The following is a 24,818-nucleotide window of genomic DNA, read 5'->3' as shown; positions in this document are numbered from 1 at the left end:
TTACATGATTAGGACACTTGTCCATTCCATTATCTTCCCCTTATATCTTTACATCAGCTTCGGTTTACATTGATCCTCTCGTATTCTATTTATTATATACCTCATAGTTTCAGGAACTCTCCCCTTCCAGATGTATAATATAATGCCTTTCTCCATTCTTAAATAATGCTTATATATTTATATATTTGTATATTTTTAACTCCCTTTACAGTAATATTTTAGTTTATTGAATGTACTGTCTAATGCTCTTGACTAATACTAGTTCAAGTAGTTCACATATATCTTAAAAGTTTAAGATGTATCTCCTCTTCTTACCTCCTCTCCTACCTTTCCCTCTTAGCATGTACTAAAATGAATGTGTTCTTTCTCAAATATCCAAACGACATAATGCTATACTATGCACGTTTTAATGAACTTATTTATCTATTCTCTACAATTGTGTGGTTAATGTTATTGTCTTTAAAATTGTAATTTGTTTGCATAATAAATAATAAAGAATTAAAACATAAAAAATAAATCTAGACTCACTGCGACATTTTTAGGAGCATAGGACATTATTTCCAGAATGTGTTTGTAATGAATTCGCTCTATGAGCATGGGGATAAAACGTTCCTGTTCTTGTTAGTGAAGGGCACTGTGGGCAGGCTGCTAGGTGAATTTAGCCAGTATGAAGCTGTTTTAGCCCGTACTTCCTGTTGACTCTATACTGAATCTCACCTATCACACCTCTTTGTCACATCCCCCCAACCTGGCGGTCGACTTGGACTCCAACATTTATATTCTGAAACGCTGCTATAGAAATGGCTTGGCTTATTTAGATTTAGCACACTGCGCTTTTTTGACTCCAGTAACTCCTGGTTCTTAATTAATTCAGTAATAATTTATTTTTTTGCCCTATAAGTAGGAATTTGTAACCGAACTCTGTGGCAGACAAAGATCACGGACAGTCCTAATCCCAATAAGTACAGCCCAAGTCATTTACAGCACGCGTCACTTTATAAACTGGCCTAGCTCCGCTTCGTGGTGTAACAATAACATAAATCCCATGCATTATGGGGTATGGCAAAAGTAGCAGGCACTTGCGCAGGGTTGAGCATACCGGACCCAACCGGCTGCTCTTTGCAAACTGTTGCACTCGTGGTGCTAAAATAACTGAGTACCTCTTCAGACACCAGTATACACTGCCATGTTTCACCCTATTTGAATGAATTGACTGTGCTATTCATGGAGTCTTTATGTTTTTTTATGCAGGTCGCTAATATAGCTGGGTATTTTGTCAGACATTTATATACATCTCGTCCCCATTTACCACTCAAATTCATTTATGAATTGTTATTGTCAGTCATGAAGTCATTTACTCCTTTTTAGGGCTCGCTGCGAAAAGCGCGTGAAAGCGCCCTCTCGCAGAGAGAACTATAGCTGTTGGCTCAGCCGACAACGAGTGGAAAGTGGATACAAGACCTGGCCGCGCGCAGCGTTTTCCGATAGGATAACGTTGGGCGCGTGCGCTTTTGCATTACACAGCATGGCAGACAAAGCCGGATCGCGACGCGCGCCTCGTGAACAGTTCACGTGACTGACTTTGGAATGCAGGGGGAGTCTGCAGAGGGGCGCGCGGCGCTGTTCACGAGGCGCACGGCGCTGATAAACAGGCTGGCTGCAGGTTTTAATAACAAGACATCTCCCTCATAAGTGCATAAGCTCCGCCGTAGCCGGTAGTCTATTAAATAGGGCACCGTTTACGCAGCGGCCCATAGTACTACTGGCAAGAGTACTAATATGTGCATTTACCACTGTGTGTTCCTGTTCACCTGATTAATGTTTCGTGAATTATTACACCGGTCTGTTCCGTGCTTCATTTCTACAGCCACAGATGAACTTTGTCGCATTTACCGATAAAGCTGTTATTTTGCGGTTGGTGAACGGAAGTGGGTCACTGGTCCTTTCCTGGTGGGAGATGTTTTTGTTAGAGAATAATGAAACCCAAGCGGGATGGCCCATTTCTCAAGCCGTGAAAGAGATATTGTTAGTTACAGGCTGGTGTTAATCCTGCCCTGTGCTTTCTGCCAAGAGAGAAAATGAAAGTTTTTAATCCTCGTGGTCCCCGTGTTTACAAAACCTCGGAGTGGGCTGGGGACTTGGTTTCCTGCTGGAGTGCTCTGAGGTAGTGAGGTGGTGATGCCCTGGGACACGTTGTAGGCTCTGTTATTGGCATGCTCTTGCAGGCGTCACGGGGCCAGATATGCGTGCTGCGCTCCAGCTGTGATGGAGGTGGGTATTCTCGATACAAGGCCTACACCTACAGGAGAAAGTCATACTGCAGCGCAACTAAATGTTTTAAGCCGGGGACAAAGCCATGGTGGTACACGTTTCTTTCGGCTCAGCCAACAACGAGTGGAAAGTGGATACAAGACCTGGCAGCGCGCAGCGTTTTCCCATAGGATAACGTTGGGAGGGTGCGCTTTTGCATTACACAGCATGGCAGACAAAGCCGGATCGCGACGCGCACCTCGTGAACAGTTCACGTGACTGACTATGGAATGCAGGGGGAGTCTGCAGAGAGGCGCGCGGCGCTGTTCACGAGGCGCGCGGCGATGATAAACAGGCTGGCTGCAGGCTTTAATAACAAGACATCTCCCTCATAAGTGCATAAGCTCCGCCGTAGCAGGTAGTCTATTAAATAGGGCACCGTTTACGCAGCGGCCCATAGTACGACTGGCAAGAGTACTAATATGTGCATTTACCACTGTGTGTTCCTGTTCACCTGATTAATGCTTCGTGAATTATTACACCGGTCTGTTCGTGCTTCATATCTACAGCCACAGATTAACTTTATCGCATTTACTGCTAAAGCTGTTATTTTGCGGTTGGTGAACGGAAGTGGGTCACTGGTCCTTTCCTGGTGGGAGATGTTTTTGTTCAAGAATAATGAAACCCAAGCGGGATGGCCCATTTCTCAAGCCGTGAAAGAGATATTGTTAGTTACAGGCTGGTGTTAATCCTGCCCTGTGCTTCCTGCCAAGAGAGAAAATGAAAGTTTTTAATCCTCATGGTCCCCGTGTTTACAAAACCTCGGGGTGGGCTGGGGACCTGGTTTCCTGCTGGAGTGCTCTGAGGTAGTGAGGTGGTGATGCCCTGGAACACGTTCTAGGCTCTGTTATTGGCATGCTCTTGCAGGCGGCACGGGGCCAGATATGCGTGCTGCGCTCCAGCTGTGATGGAGGTGGGTATTCTCGATACAAGGCCTACACCTACAGGAGAAAGTCATACTGCAGCGCAACTAAATGTTTTAAGCCGGGGACAAAGCCATGGTGGTACACGTTTCTTTCGGCTCAGCCAACAACGAGTGGAAAGTGGATACAAGACCTGGCAGCGCGCAGCGTTTTCCCATAGGATAACGTTGGGAGGGTGCGCTTTTGCATTACACAGCATGGCAGACAAAGCCGGATCGCGACGCGCGCCTCGTGAACAGTTCACGTGACTGACTATGGAATGCAGGGGGAGTCTGCAGAGAGGCGCGCGGCGCTGTTCACGAGGCGCGCGGCGCTGATAAACAGGCTGGCTGCAGGCTTTAATAACAAGACATCTCCCTCATAAGTGCATAAGCTCCGCCGTAGCAGGTAGTCTATTAAATAGGGCACCGTTTACGCAGCGGCCCATAGTACGACTGGCAAGAGTACTAATATGTGCATTTACCACTGTGTGTTCCTGTTCACCTGATTAATGCTTCGTGAATTATTACACCGGTCTGTTCGTGCTTCATATCTACAGCCACAGATTAACTTTATCGCATTTACTGCTAAAGCTGTTATTTTGCGGTTGGTGAACGGAAGTGGGTCACTGGTCCTTTCCTGGTGGGAGATGTTTTTGTTCAAGAATAATGAAACCCAAGCGGGATGGCCCATTTCTCAAGCCGTGAAAGAGATATTGTTAGTTACAGGCTGGTGTTAATCCTGCCCTGTGCTTCCTGCCAAGAGAGAAAATGAAAGTTTTTAATCCTCATGGTCCCCGTGTTTACAAAACCTCGGGATGGGCTGGGGACCTGGTTTCCTGCTGGAGTGCTCTGAGGTAGTGAGGTGGTGATGCCCTGGAACACGTTCTAGGCTCTGTTATTGGCATGCTCTTGCAGGCGGCACGGGGCCAGATATGCGTGCTGCGCTCCAGCTGTGATGGAGGTGGGTATTCTCGATACAAGGCCGACACCTGCAGGAGAAAGTCATACTGCAGCGCAACTATATGTTTTAAGCCGGGGACAAAGCCGTGGTGGTAAACGTTTCTTTCAGCAGACCAGCCTCCAAAGTGCATAAAAAAAACAAGCATTTGCAATTGTAAATGACAATGCCTTTTTTATGTTGTGGATTTTAAAACATAAATAAAAGGCATTGCCATTTTCAATACTAATAGCTTAAAATCTTGCAAATGCGAGACCTATAGCATTGCAAATGCTTGTTTATACTGCTGCTAAAACAGCTGGACATTCAGTTAGACATTAGTTTACAATTACTATGTCAATCCTTACCTCTGGCTAAAACCTATTTAAGACTTGCTTTTACTTTGGAGTTTTTTACGACTTTTTATGTATTGTATTAATTTTAAGCTTAATTATTTTATGCCGCTCTCACTTTGACGGGATTTAATGTCTAAATAAAGTATTATTAAACTTGAAAAAATATTTCAGTATGCTTGCTCTGGAAATTACAAGCGACTCCATTTGCCTACTGGTGCATGAATCACAGGTCAACCTAAACAATTCCCATGGATCACACCAAGTACTGTGAAAGCAGTCTGCGGTGACAAATCATTTTTTCCCCCCTGTATCCAGAAGATATAAGTAGGGTTTATTAAATGCAGATTACACAAATAACCCAATTGGCCGCACATTAACACAGGAGTTTGTTCATCTCTCAAGCACTACACTAGCAAAAACAGACAATTGTACATGCGCAGGACAATAATTTTCTTGCCTTTTGTTCTTTGCAAGTCAATGTTTCTACATGAATATAGTGGTCCAGATTAAGCTGTGCTTTCCACAGAGGGGTTAAAAACGTAAGACCTTTACTATGATTTGTTCTTAGAAGAACTTCCATTACCAATTTGCTTTTTAGGTCTCCGCCTAGAGAAGGCTGCGCTTGCGCAGTCTCGCTGGGGAGAACAGATGTTTTGCAGAGTGGGGCTTAAACCCGTCCCTCTTTTCCATTGGCTGGCTTCCTAAACGGAGGCCAGCCATTAGAGAAGAGGGGCGTCACTCCGTTAAAGCCCCGTCTTTTTGGGATTCGGGGGGGGGGGGTGTTTTTTCATTTCTTTCAGTTTCTTTCTCTCCTCTTCCCATTGGCTGGAATGTTACCTTCCAGCCAATGGGAAGAGGAGAGAAAGAAAACACGCCCCTGAATCCCAAAATGAAGCTGCGTTTCTCCGAGGCATTCCTGCCTCGCCTCGGAGAAACATGGTTGTGTGGAGCGCTCCTCTCTTGCCTTTGAGAATGCAGTCATTTTTTTTTAACATTGCTTGTTTCATGAATGCACAGTTGTTACATCTTGTGTTTTCAACTTAGAACGGCCAATTTCCGACTGAAGTGTTGTATAGTTGTATCAGGCTCCGTAGTCAACAGAGGCTGTACTCCGATATGTAACCTTACACCGTAAAGCCCTTCCGTTCCATAAATGTTACGCTGACCCTTTTGCACATAGCGGCCACGGTACAACTAGGCAGCGGATGTAAACAAAAAAATACTGAAAATGGTTCAGTTCTTGTTAGTTGTTAGCGCTGAAAAAAAAGTTCTCGGCCGACATGCTTTCCAGTCTTTACCATCCGGGGCGCTCCGCTTCCTTCTGTCCCCACCCACTATCACCCTCCCCGGTTTTCTGTTTACTTCTTCCACGTTGAACTCCCGACAGCTTCACTTTCGGTTTCGGGGAGGGTGAAGGCTGGGAGAACAGTCAGAAAGGACACAGCTGGCTGCACGCACTCTTCATGGCCCTGTTAGATCTCTACCAGGGGTCCCGGGACTGGACCCTGCTCCAGAACAGCAAGGAGGACGAGAGGAGACAGGAAGCTGCTCGGGGACCACATGGATCTGCCTAGGGGAATGGAGGTGAGGAGAGGTGGGGATTTCGGGGCGGGGCAGGAGCTCTCGGCCAGCTGAGCTGCTGCCAGGGGGCAAGGAGGACGCCACCCGCAGGCCTGGCTGTGTTTCTAGGATTGCAGCATGTATGTACATTGTAGAAGAAGCATTTAAATGTATATGTTTACGTTCCTGGTGCATCTGAATTGTAACACTATACGCATTTAAATGGAATTTGCGTTTGCTATGTTCATTTGAGTTAGATTTAGAGTTGTTCTCTTCCATAATTATCGTAAAGCTTTATCTGGCTTGATTCTGAGAAATAAGCACAGTCTGTGTGCAACCCTTTAGAAGCAGAGCCGCCTTCCAGTTACCACAGCTGGTTCCAACCTGTCTCGACCTATTTGCTGGAAAACGCACCTCAAGATGCATCAGAGGGGCGCCATGCTGACGGGAAAGTTAGTCTCTGTTACTCAAAGGGATTCTCTGTCCCTCTTGAATTCAAAGGAGCAATCCTAAAGTTTTGATCGACATATTTACATGTCGAAATTTCATTTGACACCTAGGCTGATGGTGTATTTAAAGTTACGGACATTCTCGAAAGATCCTTCTCAACATGTTATATTGGGCAGAATTAGCAGTGCTGCATAACGCTGTATGTCCTTCAGTCTCTTTCATTATGCATTTGTCTTCAGTGATCAGATCAGTTTTTGGGGGTCAGAGGTCAACCTTGAGTGGAATAAAAATGGGAATGGAGGTTGACTGTAAGGCCTTAACCGCTTCTTTTAAAAGTTGTTTTCCTCAAAGATTTTGTACTCTTAATTACTTCTCTGCATCTGTAGACATGGACAATTGAGGCTGTGCGTCCTACTACGTCTTAATTTACAGCTGTATGCTGCATTCACAGGGCGGGCCGCGGGACTCATTGCCACTGGCCAGGTGATGATTCGCTCTTCACTCTCTCATTTACAAAGGCAAGTAAAAGTAATATTTCACGGTAACTTGGATGCATGTGTGCTTCCTTTTGTGTGAGGTGATGCCACTGCTTTTGGTTTAAACATCATCCATTCCCCTTCTGAAAGAGCTCAGTTTACAATCACAGTTGTCTGTGTTGTAGACCGCATATTATCATTGTGTGCTTAGTGATGATGCTTGGGGTAATGGTTGCACTTCCGGGAGCAGAATCAAATATAATAAAACACATCTCGCTATTGACCATATTACATGGTTTGCATTACGGTATTTGAGACTGCATTAGAAATGATTGCTCGAGGGTACTGGGCCAGAATGGATCCCCGTAAGCATATGTTATCCTGGCGTTGAAAAGGGTGATCAGCTACACAGCATTGGTTGTTGCTGCTGGATTTAACAGTACAGAATAAATAAATTGTTTGTGGTGCTGCTCTGGCCAACAAAACACCCAGAGGGAGTGCTAATCAACCCAGGGCAGTTCAACCTCTTACTACACAGTGCAGAAGGTTTTTTAGGTCGAGACTAGTGTAGGCTGCGCGCATGCGCAGTCTCGCTTCGAGACACTGCACTGATATTCTCACACCCATAGCACTAGTCCTCTCCAACTCTACCCTCCAACTCCACCCTCACCCTACCCTCCACTACTCTACTCCTCTTGCTACTACTCTCTCTACTACTCACGCTCTGCTCCCTACTAATCACTCTCTACTACTCACTATCTACTACTCTTTCCTACTCACTCTCTACTACTCTCTCTACTACTCTCTACTACTCACTCTCTACTACTCAACTCTACTACTCGCTCACTACTACTCACTCTTTACTACTCACTCTCTAATACTCTCACTACTCACTCTACTACTTACTCTACAACTCTCTAATACTCCCTACTCACTCTACTACGCTAATACTCTCACTACTCACTCTACTACTCAATCTCGACTACTCTCTAGTACTCACTCTACTACTCTCTACTCACTCTCTACTACTCACAATTCTCACTAATACTCACTGTAGTACTCTCCACTACTCACTTTTACTCTCTAGTACTCACACTAATACTCTACTACGCACTCTCTACTACTCACTCTACTACTCACTCTCTACTACTCACTCTACTTACTCTACAACTCTCTAATACTCCCTACTCACTCTACTACTCAATCTCGACTACTCTCTAGTACTTACTCTAATACTCTACTACGCACTCTCTACTACTCACTATTACTCACTCCACTACTTACTCATTCAACTACTTGCGCTTTACTACTCACTCTTTACTACTCACTCTTTACTACTCACACTTTACTACTCACACTGTACTACTCACTCTTTACTACTCACTCTCCAATACTCTCTCTACTACTCCCTCTAGTACGCTACTACTTACTCTACAACTCTCTAATACTCCCTACTCACTCTAGTACTCATTCTCTATCTACTCACACTCTACTAATCACTATACTCACTACTCACTATAGTACTCTACAACTCTATTACTCACGACTACTCACTCTCTATTACTCTCTAGTACTAACTCTAATATTCTACAATACACTCTCTACTCCACTACTTCGCGCTCTCTACTAATCACTATTACTCACTCTACTACTCAATCTCTACTACTTACTCTACTACTCACTTTCTACTACTCTCTACTCACACTCTACTAATCACTCGCTACTAACTACTACTCACTATCTACAACTCTACTAACTCTATACTACTCGCTCTACTACTCATTCTCTACTACTCACTCTCTACTACTCTCTACTCTCAAATCACTATACTACTCGCTCTATCTACTACTAACTCGACTACAACTATTCACTACTCACATTTGCGAGAGATTAAGCTATTGTCATTGTAAAAGGCAATGCCATTTTTTTTATCTGTTTTCAAAAACAACACATAGAGAAAAAATTGTCATTTACAATGCCAACAGCTCTAACCTTTGCAAAGGCGAGACCGTTGCATTGTAAATGCTTGTTTAGTTTTCCCCTCATTGCTGATACTTCCCATTGTAGGCATTCCATTATTGGTCATTATTTCCGCATTTAAACATGAAGGAAAACAAATGACTGGTAGCTGTGCAGCGATATCCCTGTGAGTCTATGGGAAATATCTTAAATGCAACATGAACATTAACTATAATTCTCCATTAAAAAGCACACAATAGTAATCATATACAAAACTTTATTTAAAAAAGCACTCACTAACCTGAAATTTCTCTTCTGAGGCAGTTGTAGCTCCATCCCACACTGCACTCAACTGGGCTCTTACAGGTTTTCCAGCAGTAGATAAAACTATAACTTTGGGAGTATTTACATAAACTGAAACAACAGAAAAACGTTCCTGCTCGGTAGGATTATAAATGACAAGGTACCTGCAAAAAATATAATAACAAATCACCGTTGAGATTACAATTTTAAGATGTCACAATATACGTTTCTGTAACATGGCTAAATAAATGCAAATGGTAAACACTTATAAGATAAGTATAAACCGTAGGTGGTGAAATAAATGTATATAAAAATGTTACGCTGCATTACAAAGGAAACTAAACATTTATCCAAGTAAAAATATGTCAGTTATCTTCTACAACAAAAATAGGAAATACGTAAAGACCATACCATTATTGTGCAACCTTTCAAGCCTAGAGCAAACAGAAACAATGCTAACAAAGGATAATTCTAAATAAGGGTAAACACAAAATCTGCAGGGCTCGCCTGTATAACATAGCATTATGGTTTGTATGAGACAGAACGCAAATTAAATAGGTTTTACGAAAGAAACACGTTTAAAATGTGCAATATGTTCTGTTTCAGATGGAACATCTCCTGTCTTAAAGGATGAATAGTACTTTCTCAGAAGGCATGGGATCTGAAGTTCCTCTGGCTTTATTTCTGAGAAGTTATTCTTTTCTGTACACTAAATGTTCTTAGATTAACCATTTTCCTAAAGTGAACTACACCACACTCATAAGTGTATTATGAAAAGGATTGAATAAAGCTTTAAAATACATTTATGGCCGAAGAGGCTACACTAAATATTGAAAGGACTCTGCTTTACAAGTTAACATCAATATGAAACAAAGTGAGATTTCGCATTCTTACATGCTACTTTAGGCTTTGGTTTACGGCTACAAATCTTTGTTGAAAGGGAGTGAGCCCTTCATACCTGAAAGAAAAACAAAAATTAGCAAAGCCAATAGGTCTCAGCCATGAAACCTCCGGGCTTTGCCAATACTTGTTTTGTGTTAGATAGCAGCTTGAAATGCACGCACATCCGCTGCAGCATCTTGAAACAGGTTTGTAAATTGTAACAAGATGCACTCAAAGATGTCTGCTGCTGTAGCACACTGATCCACAGCGGACATCGCCAAAAGCATGTGGCTATGCATTAACAACTACTGCTCAAAGATAGCCACTATGGATGTTCATGCATCTGCAGCGGCCATCTTTGAATGCATTTTATTTTTAATAAATCCCATTCAAACATGGCCACTCTCTACACATGTGCATCTACGGCAGCCATTTTTGAATGGGATGTAAAAATAAAACAATATCCATTCAGCCATACCTTCTGCACATATGTGTACTTGAGCACGGGTAAACATCTGGGAATGGTAAGAAAACCCAAAAAGTAAAAAAAAAAGTGTCTGTGATGAATGAGGATGATGGGTGGATAGTGGCAAAGGACGAGCAGAAAGGGGAGTAGGACGAGAGAGGGTGAAGGACGAAATAGTTTTTTTCTGATATCTAAGTAGCCAGGTCTGACAGGAAAATCTAATCATGGTACAGGATCTCCCGCCAGAAGCAAGTGAATTCCTTTCTTACAGATTATTATTTTAGATGAACAGCTCTTGCTCCCTCCGATCTGGATGAATGCAATGCTCAGCCATACAGCCTCTCATACACCACTTTGGCACCTGTGAGAGGTTTGAAGAGGTTTGACCTCATTAACCCAACACTGAAATAACTACCAAGGCTCCACCTCCGTTAAGTATCATCTTTAGAATCAGCTGTATCACCTATAGGACTATTAGCAATTGGATGTTACACCTGACCAACAGAATAACCATATCAAATAGGCAATACGCCAACAATCACCATAGCATAGCCTGGCTAGAAGTACAAGAAAGAAAAAACAGAAAAACGATTTTCTCAGTCTATGCACCTAAAATAAAATCAACATCAGAACTGCTAAATCCTTGCTGGTATTCAGAGCACATCTCTTCAAGGAGCATGACCATCCTTCCCCAGAACTATTATTTGCATCTACCTATCTGTACTGTACCATGGGCTGCCACCCTCTGTTCAACGCTTGGTTGCTTCCCAGGTAGGTTTGTTTTATACAACTATGGACATGTATGACTATCAATGCAGAGTCTACAATGAAGAACAATTATTTTTCTACAGTTAGAACCTATAAATGTCAATCCTCTCTGGCACTTCGTACATCCTTGATTTTTTTTAATTCGAATAAGAATATTTTGAAACAAAAACAATGGAATATTTGGCATACACTTGCAATGCACTGTAGTATTGAGAGGGTGTTTACTACTAGATACACATGTTTATTTTCTTGTACAGACATGTACATGTCTGTATGGTCCCTATTCTTGTACTAAGAGGGGAGATCCAAAATTACCATGCTGTTGGGACAAGAAAGTTTCCTTCATAGTTTACAGTCATATTCCCCTGCACGGAGTGGTTGACTACAAGTATCTAGTATTGTGGTTTTTGATTTTGGCCCAACGGTCTTAATATGCTAGTGTGTGCACATAGGCCCATGCCTGTCCCTTGACACGAGTAAGATCTTGGACTTGTCCTATGAGCTTCAGGGGCTCACCAAGCATGCCCTTACTGACAGACAGCAGACTACTGTCACTCTCTTGGGTTTATTATATAGAGTGGTGAGGGCAGGGGACTGCATTTTGTGAATACACAGCGGTGAGCATGCATTTTTATCTGTGCCACTAGAGTGGAGGTTTACTGGCCAACTCATGTAAACTCTCGCTTCATGTGTTTACGCAACTCCTAGCACTAACATTCCAAGTTTATGTGGTGCGTGTTGGTGTGTGTAGAATGTGAGGTAGTTGCATGGTTTGTGTGAGTGAGCCAGAGTAATGAATTTACAAAATGTAGGTGAGGTTATTTTCCCAGACAGTGGAAGTATATAGCTGACATTCCTGAAGCTGGAGGGAGGAGACCATGACACTAAAGTGAGGGGAGAGAAGACACAGCTCCTTTAGACATTCGATTAGCACTTTCGTTTGGCAAGGAGATGCTGATTAGATTCCTGAACACTGCCATTTGTAACATCATAGGAGTAAGGTGTGGGTCTGCAGACTCTATTGTGCAAATGAGGAGTAACTTTAGGTGGGGTAGAGCCATTTGCATTTCCTGGATTGCACTTTCAGTTGGCTAATGAAAGCTGGGTATAGAAACCTCACACCTATTTGGGCTTCCCTTGTGGGTGCTCCAGGCTGGAAACTGTCCTGTGAGAAGCATCAACCTACACAACGGCTCTGTGTGGAGAGCAGCCTGGAAAGGGCACTTTAAAGTATGACCACCCCAAAGTAGTTCTGAAGATGCAGATAATGGATACACATCTGTCTGATATGACTATATAAAACTATCAGACAGAAGATACTACTCTACTTGTGGTTCCACTGCCAAGGAAAGCAGAGCTCTGCAGAGTACAGCTGTGCAACCAGAGCTGATGTCTGCCTGACAGACAGCTGTCAGGGGTGAGGGGACATCACAAGTGCCAGACCTCTTGCTGGAAGAGCTTCATAACTGTCATGAAGTACCCAGAAGCCTACCTGCTGAAAGAGTGACTGAGCCTCCCAACCATGAAGGAGGAGTTACAGATGAGGTAGAGCAAGATGCATCATGTTCCCAGTATCAGTGCAGCAGCCAGAAAAAGAAGACTGAGGCAATAGGTGGCCCTCGTCGGTATCTGTGGGAATGCAGTCTCTCTCTGTGCTATTTTTGCGCAGGAAGCATGATGATGATTGAGACTGTGATTGCCGACCCCCGGTCTGGTCTGTGATCCAATTAAAGAGAACTGATATGTGCATGGCAGCATCACCGAAGAATATCGGCCTGTACATTGCTCACTCATCACCAGTGGATCACCACTGTTTGGGCCGGTGCGTGACTGCATCGTCACCAAAAAATCGGCCTGTACATTCCCACATCGCCCTGAAAGTATCCCCAGGTGCATGCCCACATTGTACCTTGAAGGATCAGACTCTGTGGACTTCACAGGCCAGCCTATACTGTGCCTGAAATAACTCCAACAAGTCCGGGTTTCAACTCCGCACCAGCCAGACACGCAGCTCAGCAGCAGTTGTGGAGCACACCAACAGAGTGTCTGATGTTGTGTTGTCTCTCAGAAGAGGGGGAGGAGGGGGCAAGCAAGCTGAGAAAGAAGCTGGCTGCTGCCCCAAAGAATGATCCACCAGTGGATGTTAAAAAAAAAAAAACAACTGAAGGGGGCGTGGTCTAACCAGCGATGTGGTAGGACGTGTCCCGGAGGAGCTCCCGGCGCCCGCCATCCGCATATGCTATTAAAGCGGAGCTGAGGGGGTCTTACCTGCCGCCCGTGGGGTGGATGTTGATCGCCATCGTCTAGACCACCGGTGGGGAAGTGCTTTAACCATCTACGGCGGTGCAACGGACAGACGACCGGGGTGGAATTGAGGCCCCGAGACAGGAGCCGCCATCTTGAGTTTCCCGTGCTGAGGCTCGCCCCGGCACCCGGCGGCCTACTAGACCTGAGAAGGCTGCAGTCCTTCCGACGCGGCATGAGAAGTGCCGTCTGAAGCTGTGGTGTCGGAGGGGGCCCTCGCTGGGGACGACTGGCGAGATTACTGACGCTGCCCTCCGGTGGCAGCGGAACGGAGGCTTTGGGGCCTGCGGAAGAGGGAGGCTTGTCCTGTGACTCGGAGGCCTCGAGCGGTGTAGACGTCCTGTGGGCCCCCTACCTGGACGTGCTCTCTCCGGCGGTCCCTCCTGCGACCGGGGGTTACAGCGCTGTAAGCCGCTCAGTGGGGACCCCATGGCTGGACCTGCAGAACGACTGGAGAGGCGGCGCAGTCGGGCCGACATAGGACGGCCGCCTGCGGGTAAGCGGAGCTGCTGCTTTGGGGCGGACCCTGCTCTGGGAGGCGGCGGTGACTGGAGGTGGCTGGTCCTGGGTGTGCGCTCCCCCCGCCATTTTGACTCTCTGAGCTGGGCGACATAGGCCCTTGCCTCCCAACGGACCGGGCCCAGCCTGGGACCCCCCGCCCTTCAGTTTATTGTGGGCTGGGGGATTGGAGGGGGCCCCCAATGGAGAGTGCCTGGCCTGACTGCTCTGGGCAGTCGATGTAAGCCGCGCAGGGGGGACTGCGTGGCTGGAACTGCGGAACGACCGGAGAGGCGGCGCAGCCGGGCCGACATCGGCCGGCCGCCGGCGGGTGAGTGGAGCTGCTACTTTGGGGCTGACCCGGCTCTGGGAGGCGGCGGTGACTGGAGGAGGCTGCGGCGGCTCCCTGGGGGTGAGCGCTGGTCCTGGGTGTGCGCTCCCCCCCGCCATTGTGACTCTCTGAGCTGGGCGGCATAGGCCCTTGGTGATTACTGCCCCCCTGCGGACCGTGCCCAGCCTGGGACCCCTCGCCCTTCAGTATATTGAGGGCTGGGGGATTGGAGGGGGCCCCCAACGGAGGGCGCCCGGCCTGACTGCTCTGGTGCAGTGTAGCGCGTTATACCTGTTGGAGCTGCCATTTTGTGTGTTGCTTGGGGCGATCAGTGGCAAAAGCATCGGAAGAGCCCTACTTTGGCTAGAGCTTACCGTGTCTTCCACACTCAGTGCACCCCCCCCCCTGGAGTGCTGAATCCCCTTGGCCTACGGGGCACTGTGGATGCAAGAGACATCTGGGGGCCCTGCAGGAGGCTGCTGCTGCTCGCTGGAGCAGGGGGACTTTGAGCGGCGACAACGTTGGGTGTCACTGCGGAACCCGGGGACACTGCCTGCATTGCCTGCGCCCACCCTGGCTGATCGGGGATAGGAGCGGCCTAGATCCTTGGAGAGGTGCCGGGGAGTGACTGCTGCTGGAGACCCATGCGAGGGGAGAGTGGTGGGGTGAGTGCACATGACGTCTCAACTCAGTGAAGGTGTGGGCCCCTGTGCTACGGCGATTGCTTGTTTAGTGCCCGGTGTCTGACTCTGCAGGTCCGGAGTCCTACGGTTTGCCCTAGAATCGCTGTGTGGGATCCCGCAGGGCTGACTTTGGTAGGGGGCGAGTGGGTGCACTGGGTCTTCCCCTGTGGAGCATTTGTGGTCGACGTCCCTGGGGAGGCTGTGTAACACCTGCTTCAATCTCCCTCTTACTCGCGCGACTGTGGCGCATATCTGACAACATACGTCACGGTGCGGAGCCCCTCTGGTTACGGGGTGCTGAGCAGGTTGTGTTGGCATACCACCGGGCCGCCCCAAGACTGGCGATGACGCGCTCCAAGGGGGGTAAGGTGGAGCCCGTTGCAGCCCCCAAGGACAACTCGGTCATGGCAATGTGGGGTAAGGCGGGGCGTCGACAGCCTCTGGAAGTTCTTCCTAGGTGGGGGGGACTCGATTCCAGTTACGCAGGCGTTTATGGTCACTTTTATGACTGAGCTCAAGGTGGAAATTGGCTCCCTTCGATCTGAGGTGCGCCCCGGTGTGTCGGAGCTACGGAGAGAAGTTACGGATCTAAGGGACCGAGTGGATGGCCTCGAAAACACGATGGATGCCTGTACGATGGACCAGGAGCAGCTGTGGCAGCGCCTGGCGGTTCTGGAAGAGCAGAACATAGAGCTGCAAGTCAAACAGGAAGACCTAGAGAACAGAAGCCGCTGGAACAACCTCCTCATCCGGGGCATTCCCATCGGAGAAGAGGGGAAGGACATTCTCACGTACATAGCGCAGCTTCTCCATGAGGTATGGGGCAATGAGAATGCATCCCCGCCGACCCGCAGGACGACCGGACCTTCTCCCAGACATCCTGGCAACCATGAGAGGCCATATAACCACCCTATCGATTGCCAGGGCACGTGAGGCTCGGGTCTTGGAGGATAGACTGGCAAAGGACATAAAACTTGAGTAGCGAAGGGATCAGGGCGGCACTTCATTAGCATCTAGGAGGCGTCTTGCCAACCTCAGAGGGCAGCTGCGGCTGTTACGCACCAACAAAGCGGAGACATCGCTCTTGGCCCTTAAGCAGAAGCACTATGAGGGGGGAGATAAGGTGGGGCGGTTGCTTGCGGGACGATTGCGGGCGCGTGCGGCCAAAGCTCATATAACGTCGGTCCAGCTCCCTGATGGGGCACCAGTCACCCTGGAGAGGGATAAGCGCGAGGCGTTCCAGTCCTACTACTCGGCGCTCTATCAGAGGGAGCCTCCGACTCCGGAGGTGGTGGCGGTCGTTCAAAATAATTACACGGTGGCGACCCTTCACCCGCATTATGCCGAGACCCTGGAAGGACCCATCACTCAAGAAGAAATACTAGCAGCCCTGAGGGATCTCCCCCTTGGGAAGACCCCGGGACCCGATGGTCTACCCTTATCTTTCTATTGCATGTTTCAGTCCCAACCCTGGCCCCACCTCTTGAGGTTATATAACTCCTTTTCGGACACCGAGGGGCCAACTCGGGATATGGGTATGGCGGAGATAGCCTTAATCTAACGCCCCCATATAACACACACCACTTCCCGTCCGCGCAGCGGGCGGGCGCAGCGGGCGCGCTGGCGGCGTGCCAAAGGCAAGCCCGTCTGCGCCCGTCCGCGCCCTGAGGCGCCCGGCGGCCAGAAACCCTGCCCATGCCGAGGTAACACTCCGCAGCTCAATCATCTACTCTTCCGAGGAGCTTCATCACCTGAATTACACCCTCCCCTCTTGCACATCTTTGGATTGCTTGCTCAAATCGCCATCTAAATGCCCACAGTGCAACTTTGCATTTTCCTGCAACACTGCACCTCTAGCGCCACTAACCCCCCCCTACAAGTTCTGGAATATTAACTGTCGATCTCTGCCTAAAAACAGAGACCATATATTCGACCTATTAACCTCCACTCAGCCAGATGCTCTGTTCCTAACGGAAACCTGGCTCCATGCGAGCTCTGGCCCAGACGTGGCTAGTGCCCTGCCACCTGGATATGTCATAGTTAGGCAGGACCGAACCACCGGGAAAGGTTGGGGGATAGCGATAATTTTTAAGGACATTTATTCCTGTTCCCTGAACGCTGTTCCTTTTCCAAATTGCGAAGCTGCAGTATTCAAGATAGCGGTCTCCCCTTGACTGACGCTATCGGGCATTTTCATCTATCGCCCCCTGACAAGCCTACGCAGTGGCTAGCCTCATTCGCTGAGCACGTTGCTCCCCACGCTATGAAGGCAGCTAATTTTACGATCTTGGGGACCTAAATCTCCATCTAGAGGACACGCAGAATGGCTTAAGCAGAACGTTTTTATCAGACTGCGAGGCCATCAATCTAATACTGCGCAACCAAGGATCCACCCATCAGGCCGGCCATTTACTTGACCCTATCATCTCCAATATCTTGTTTGACTGCACCTCCCCTGCTCTCCCCCTTGATTGGTCCGATCATTTTGCCATTTATTTCACCCTGCCTGCGGATACTACAAAGGGCATGCCCCTTCCTGGCCCTATGGGCAACCACAGAGCCTGGTCTAAGCTGAACGTCTCGGAATTTAATGCCTCACTTTCTGCCACCTGCCCTGATACCAAACTTGGGTGCACCTCCCTGGCTCAGGAAGTATCCTACTGGCTTACTTCTAACATCAATCGCCACCTGCCGCTCCGTCCCAGACGACCAATCCCCCATCTTGCCCCAGCCCCATGGTTCACGGACGATTTGAAAGCTATTAAATCTGAATGTAAACATCTGGAGAGATCTTGGCGAAAAACTTACGCCCTGAATGATAAATTAACCTATCGATCAGCACTCAGGCTATACCACCGAGCCTGTAGAAAGGCAAAAGCCCTCTTTGTCTCAGAGTCTATCCAAAAGGCCATTAACCGGCCGAAAGCCCTCTTTTCTATGGTTAAAAAGCTAGCAGGCTCAAATACCGCCCCCACTCCACCCGTGCTGGGGGAATGCAATGAAATTGCAGACTTTTTCATATCTAAAGTCAAAACCATCTATAATACTCTGTCCTCAGCCCCCCCTAAACCACCTCTTGACCCCCCACCCCGGACTCTCTGAGCCTGCTATCTCAGAAAACTCAGATCTCGAAATGGCCCCTGTTAGACTCCATCATGTTGCTCACCTGCATGACGAAGGTCAACTCAGGTTATCCCCTGGACCCAATCCCTATGAACATCCTCCGGCAGCTCTCTCCTGACGCTCTACTAGTCATCCAAGAGCTCCTGAACTCCTCATTGCCGGAATCTATAGTCCCGGAGGAATGGAAAAGAGCCCTGGGAGTACCACTCTTAAAAAAAAACGGTGCAGACCCCAAGATATTTGCCAACTTTCGGCCCATCTCCCTGCTGCCTATGTTCTCAAAAATCCTGGAGAGGCATGTTAACATCCATCTCTTCTCTCATGTGGCAACTACAGGTTTTTTACATCCATCCCAGTCGGGATTTTGTTCCCACTACTCCACCAAAACTACCCTCTTGGGGGTTACTGAGGACCTACGCACTCATCTCGACCATGGTGAGACCGCGGCGCTTATTCTTTTAGACTTAAGCACCGCATTCGACACGGTCTCACACCCCATTCTCCTGCGAGCTCTGAGAATGGCTGGAGTGACCGGCCCTGCCCTTGCCTGGCTGGCCTCGTTCTTGAATCACCGCACTTTTCAGGTTGTCTCTTCTGGTTCCTCCTCCTCTGTCCGTTCATCTGCGTATGGTGTCCCGCAGGAGCCCTATGCTCTTTAATATCTACGCGAGACCCCTGGCCACCATCGTGGAAGACGCTGGTCTATCCCTCTACTCATACGCAGATGACACCCAGATCCTTTTTTCCCTCTCCTCAGCCGCAGCAAACGCCCCATCCGCTCTTAAACTTGGACTTAGCCGAGTGGCAGAGTGGATGCAGGCGAATCTCCTGAAGCTGAATGGAGATAAGAAAGAGGTGCTCATTCTGGGCAAGCAGAAGCACCTCTGGAGCCCTGCACACTGGCCTTCAGAAATGGGCCCACCACCCCTTCCAGTGACCCAGGTTCGCAACCTTGGCTTTGTCCTGGATGACTCGCTCTCCATGAGACATCAAGTGGTCAAGGTGGCAGCCACGTGCTTTTCCATCTTGGGGTGGCTTCAAAAAATATTATGGATGCTCCCAAGAGGGACTAGACGCTCGGTGGTCCTGGCTTTAATCACCTCTCGCCTGGATTACGGCAATGTACTCTACCTCGAAGACACCTTGGAGCTTCAGAGGAGACTTCAGCTCGTTCAGAATTCAGCTGTTCGCCTCCTCTGTAAGGTCCCATGGAGATCCCCAATCTCCCCCTTTCTTAGAGACCTTCACTGGCTCCGCATCGCCAACCGTGTCAAATTCAAGGCCCTCTGCTTTATGCATAAAATAAAGCAAGGGTCAGCTCCAGTCTACCTCCAGGCTCTTGTCCAACAATATTCACCTCCCCGTCATCTTAGATCATCAGCTCAGGGCAACTTTCTGATTCCACGCTTTAAATTGACGAGAATGGGCGGACGCTCTTTCTCCTGTGCTGCCCCCAGGCTATGGAACTCTCTTCCGACTACATTGAAACTCGAACCATTTTTGTTGAAATTCCGCAGAGACCTTAAAACCTGGCTCTTTTCTCAATAACAACTGCGATGTGTAATCACTACTTCTTTGGCGCCGGGAGACCCCCTGTGGGTAGCTGCGCGCCCTATAAATTCAACTACAATACAATACAATACAATACAATCTTGAAGCCGGGAAAGGATCCGCGCAGTGCGCGTCGTACCGCCCCATTGCAAAATTTATACTAAACTTCTGGCAAAACGCCTTGACCTCTATATGCCGGATCTGGTGGATCCAGACCAGGTCGGCTTCATCCGCAACCGGCAAGGGGCTGATAATGTATGCAAATTAGCACACTTAGTAGGAAAGGCGCGACACTGGAAGATCCCTGCTTGCCTTCTCTCGTTGTATGCAGAGAAGGCTTTCGATCGCGTGGATTGGACCTTCTTACGGGCGGTCCTAAGTAAAATCGGGCAGGGACGGATCATGATTGCCAGGATCATGGCGCCATACCTCACACCACAGGCTCGGATCCAAGGTGGCGTTGTTTGCGGACGACCTCATCCTTTCCCTAACGCGCCCCCGGGAATCTCTTTCGGCCCTCCACGCCGCCCTATGCCTTTTTGAGCGCGCTTCCGGCCTTAAAATTAACCACAGTGAATCTTGGGGGCTCAACTTGACCATCCCGCACAACGAGGTCCCCATCCTCGAGGGTTTGGTTCCCTTCCAATGGACCGCTCGCTCCATTCGTTACCTTGGGCTTCAGGTGACTCAATCCCTTGACACGTAGACGCAAGCTAACTGGCAGGAATGTCGCAGATCAGTGCTTGAGGATCTGAGGCGGTGGCGGCCGCTGCTGCTGTTGTGGCAGGGCCGACTTAATGCTATCAAAATGTCGATCCTTCCCAAAATGTAGTTACTTTTTTCAATGCCTTCCCACCCCCATTCCGTTACCCTGCATTCGCAGCCTCCAGCGTGATCTCACAAACTTTATATGGGGCGGCAAGAAACCCCGGTTCTCTCAAAAGATCCTGATGGCACCAAGAGATAGGGGGGACTGGCATGTCCCAACCTCTTGGACTATTACTGGGCAGCACACCTTCGATACGTCGTGGAAAGGGCGGTTACGGAGAGTGAAAAGGGATGGTTACGCATGGACCTTGCTGTGACGGGGCGAACCATTTGGGACCTCGCATGGCACCATTGGGCGGCGCGCTCTAAAAGCGCCTACATTGCGGTACCCACAAAGACGGTCCTGGACATCTCGACCTCACGACCTTCCACCGCCGTATACTCCGATAGAAGGGAATCCGTCCTTCCCTCCGGCTTATCGTACACGGGCCTTTGCCAAATGGTCGCAAGGGGACTGCCGGGTTATAACGGATCTGTTTGAGGGGGTTATGACAAAATCCTTCGCTCAGTGCAAGGAAGAATTCCGGGTTCCAGTGACTGTGGGGCTGCAATATGCCCAACTGAAACACTGGGTGACTGCGGAGGGCATGCACCAGGCTGCCACGCGGGCCTTCACCCCCTTTGAGCGCCTGGCTCGGCACCCCATTCAGTCCAAGGGGCTTATATCCCGAATCTATCAGATTTAGCCGCACCCGCAGCTGCCACCTGCGCAACCCTACCAACGCCGCTGGCAGGAAATGTTGGGTGTGGACCTTTCATCTGCCCAGTGGAACAGGCTGTGGGGCGATATCCCCAAGGTATATCGCAGCATTCCGCAACGGGAAAACGCTTATAAACTTATGACTCAGTGGTATTACACACCCCAACGTCTTCACAGGATGTTCCCTTCTTCTTCCCCTTTGTGCTGGAGATGCCGTTCTGCGACGGGAGACCTCATACACATCTGTTGGGCCTGTCTGTTGTTTACTATGCTCTGTCCTCAGCCACATCAGGGGGGTCCTGGGGTTCCCTTTGCCTGGCGATTCTAGTACAGTCTTGTTGGGCATCAAACCTGCTGGCCTGAAGGCGCTTACCAGGAACGATTGGGTTCTGTCACTCCAAATGTTGGGAGCGACCAGACAGCTCATTGACCTGTATTGGAAGAAGCCCGAGACACCCCTAATCGCAGCCTGGTTTGTGCGTTTATGGCATGTAGTCACTATGGAGCTTTTCACAGTGCGATTGCAGGCACGTGATACACGTTATAAGGCTGTTTGGCAACCATTAATCAAGTATCTATGCAGGGTAGACCACACCCGCCACATGCCCACCAAATTGAGATCACTACACCTGTTTGCTGACGATGTCCTACCCTCGGACCCCAATAGATTGCTGTCCTAGCCGTTTTCTTGCGCTGCGACTATCTCATGGCCCATGGGAAAGATCTTTATGCCCTGCCCTCTCGTCCCCAACGCACACTGTTCCTTCTCTTACTCTCCTAGTCCTGTCTTTCCTCCTTTCAGTCGTTCTTCTCCTATTAACTATACTCATTCTATAAAATCTCTGCTGCTCTGCGGGCTCTGGGCCCCTGTTGGGCCGTCTGGTGGATTTGATTGAACTGCCTGTTGAACTGAACTGTCTGTTGCCATAGTGGACGCTGAGACTCTCCCTCCGTAAGAGACCAGGCTGTGCTAATATGAGCAATACTGAACGCGGCCGGCCCCTTGAGGGTTGTAGGCATAACACTGTGTAACACTTTGCCTTCTCTACAGAGTTCTAGCAATGGATATGCAATACCTGAACACGCGGCCGGCCCCGAAAGGGGTTGTAGGCTTAACGCTGTGTAATTCTGGTCCTGTCTTATGCGATTTTATTTCTCCCTTGAAAATAAAAACAGACTTGAAACAAAAAAAACTAAAGACTGCCTCGGAGACTGGGCACTAGCCCATGAAGAAGTGAGAAGTGCCCTTGGGCTCCTATCACACTAATACCTCCACCACTTAGCTCAGATGCGAGGACCACGGGAGATAGCAGCTAGAGGTGCAGCAGTGACTGATAGCACCCATGACACGTAATCGTATTTGGTTGTGTTAGTGCCGCATTGAAGTCCAGTGGGCATTTAAGTACTTTCTTTCTGCAGCACTACCTCCCTGAGAAGCCCCGGAATGCTCACTACTGCTGCCAGTGAGACACGTGCAGAAGGGTTTGTATTTGGTGCAGTTTATAGAGGCACAGTAGGATGGACCCAAGGAAATCTGAGGAAATTATCTGAATCCCCACAATTGAGGACTAAGTAACTACCCTGAAGGCAGTCTGACAAATGACCAATGGAAGACACGTATGGTCTCAAACTCCAATTGTGCAAAATTTCGTTCAATCAAAAGCTAGGGCTGTCTAAAGCCATCTTACACAAAATGGGACTACATGCCGACTATACAGATACATTATATGAATTTGAAAGATGCTTATTGTATTGTATTGTAATTGCATTTATATAGCGCTTACTACCCCATACGATGCGTTGAAGCGCTTTTTCGCCGAGTAGCACGCTACTCCGGGACCCATAGAGGATTAGTGTTGAATCAGTATAGTGAAACATGCAAGTACATTTTAAGTGGTGGGTAGGTTAGTCAGTTATTTGGATTTGGAATGATAGCAGAAGAGGACAAAGGTTTGTATTTATATAGCGCTTGTTGACGCACGCTATTCAGGAAGCCTACAAAGGATTAGTGGTGAATTATTATGGTGAAATATGAAGGAATTTCAGTGGTGGATATTAGACAGTTACTTGGAGTGAGAAGAATAGTGGAGGCATAAAAGGGGAAAAAATATTTGCATTCATATAGCACTTGTTACCCCTGATGGGTGTTGAATCGCTTTTCTGGCGAGTAGCACGCCACTCCGAAACCCATAAAGTATTACTGTTGAAAATTAGTATAGTAAAAAAAATATGAAGTAATTTGAGTAGTGGATATGTTATTTAGTTATTTGGGTAGTATATTAGTTTAGTTTATTATGGAATTTGAGAAGTGAACATGTTTGTCTGTTAATTTCGATCGAAAAGGATAGTGGAGTGATGAATGAGTGAAAGATTCTTTTTTTTAGGTCTTAGCAATAGGAGGAGGCTTTTGGATGAGTAAAAAGGAGTTTTGGAGGGGAGGACTCAGAGGAAAGAGTTTAGAAAGGTTGGTTTTATGGGATCGGTATAGTAAAAGAGGTGTCAGATGATGCAAGGAGGGGTAGAGTAGGAGAGAGTCTAGAAAGGGTTATTTTGGCAATCATAGTAGTGGTATGGGGTTTGGGATAAATGAGAGAGTGGCTGTAGAGGATATATTGATAGATGTATCGGTTGAGAGATAGGGTAGTGCATTGGAAGGCGTAGTAGAAGAAGTTTGAGATGAGTCAGAAGGTTGGACTAGAAGATATATTGAGAGAAGTATAGGCTGAGAAATAGGGTAGTGCATTGGAAATGCTAAAGTAGAAGAAAGTGATAAATATATAGATCCATAATTACATTGAAAGTATATAGATACATAAAGGAGGTAAGTATATGTAGATTAAAGATATTGATAGAGGCACAGGATGAGAAAAAGGGTAGTGCATTGGATATGCTTTTTCAGGAGAAAAGTAACAGCCACACAGATCCAAGTACATGGAAGGTACATAGATGCACAATGGAAGTATGTACATGTAGACCAAAGATGATTTTTTATTTATTTATTATTATTATTTTTTTCTCAACAACATAATTATTTTACAAGTTTATACAAAGTAATACACAACCATAGGTACATATCTATAGTGGAAAAAAAAAGTGCTTGTATACAGAGGGATATGCTGTAAATTTGTTTGCGTATGGTGCTTATGTGGGGAAGAGCCAAATCTTAAGTAGTTTTCTGAAGATAAGGTGGTTGTCGGTGGACCTTATGTTGGGGGGTAAAGAGTTCCATAGTTTGGCTGCTTGAACAGAGAAGGATGTGCCATCCATGTTTTTTTTCTTGAATGGTGGGATTTTGAGGCGAGATGCTCTTTTAGAGCGGAGGTTCCTTTGTTGAATGTGTTTGGTGATTTTATTCCGGATGAAGAGCGGTCACATTCCATGTATTGCTTTGTGATTGATACAAAGCAGCTTGAACGTGGATCTATCGGC

General features: G+C 47.6%; 1 protein-coding gene across 1 annotated transcript in view; it reads right to left on the bottom strand.

Annotated features, from left to right (window-relative positions):
* Positions 1-24,818, bottom strand: part of MAN2A1 (mannosidase alpha class 2A member 1) — a 1,212,885-nt gene that overhangs the window by 393,727 nt on the left and 794,340 nt on the right. Inside the window, exon 13 of the mRNA XM_078675492.1 lies at positions 9,254-9,419. Within this exon, the coding sequence (XP_078531618.1) occupies positions 9,254-9,419 (166 nt within the window). The remainder of the gene's footprint in view (positions 1-9,253; positions 9,420-24,818) is intronic.

The sequence above is a fragment of the Lissotriton helveticus genome, chromosome 2_1 (assembly GCF_964261635.1).
Source record: "Lissotriton helveticus chromosome 2_1, aLisHel1.1, whole genome shotgun sequence".
NCBI classification, from domain to species: Eukaryota; Metazoa; Chordata; class Amphibia; order Caudata; family Salamandridae; genus Lissotriton; species Lissotriton helveticus.
This window is presented reverse-complemented; position numbering and strand designations above follow the sequence as displayed.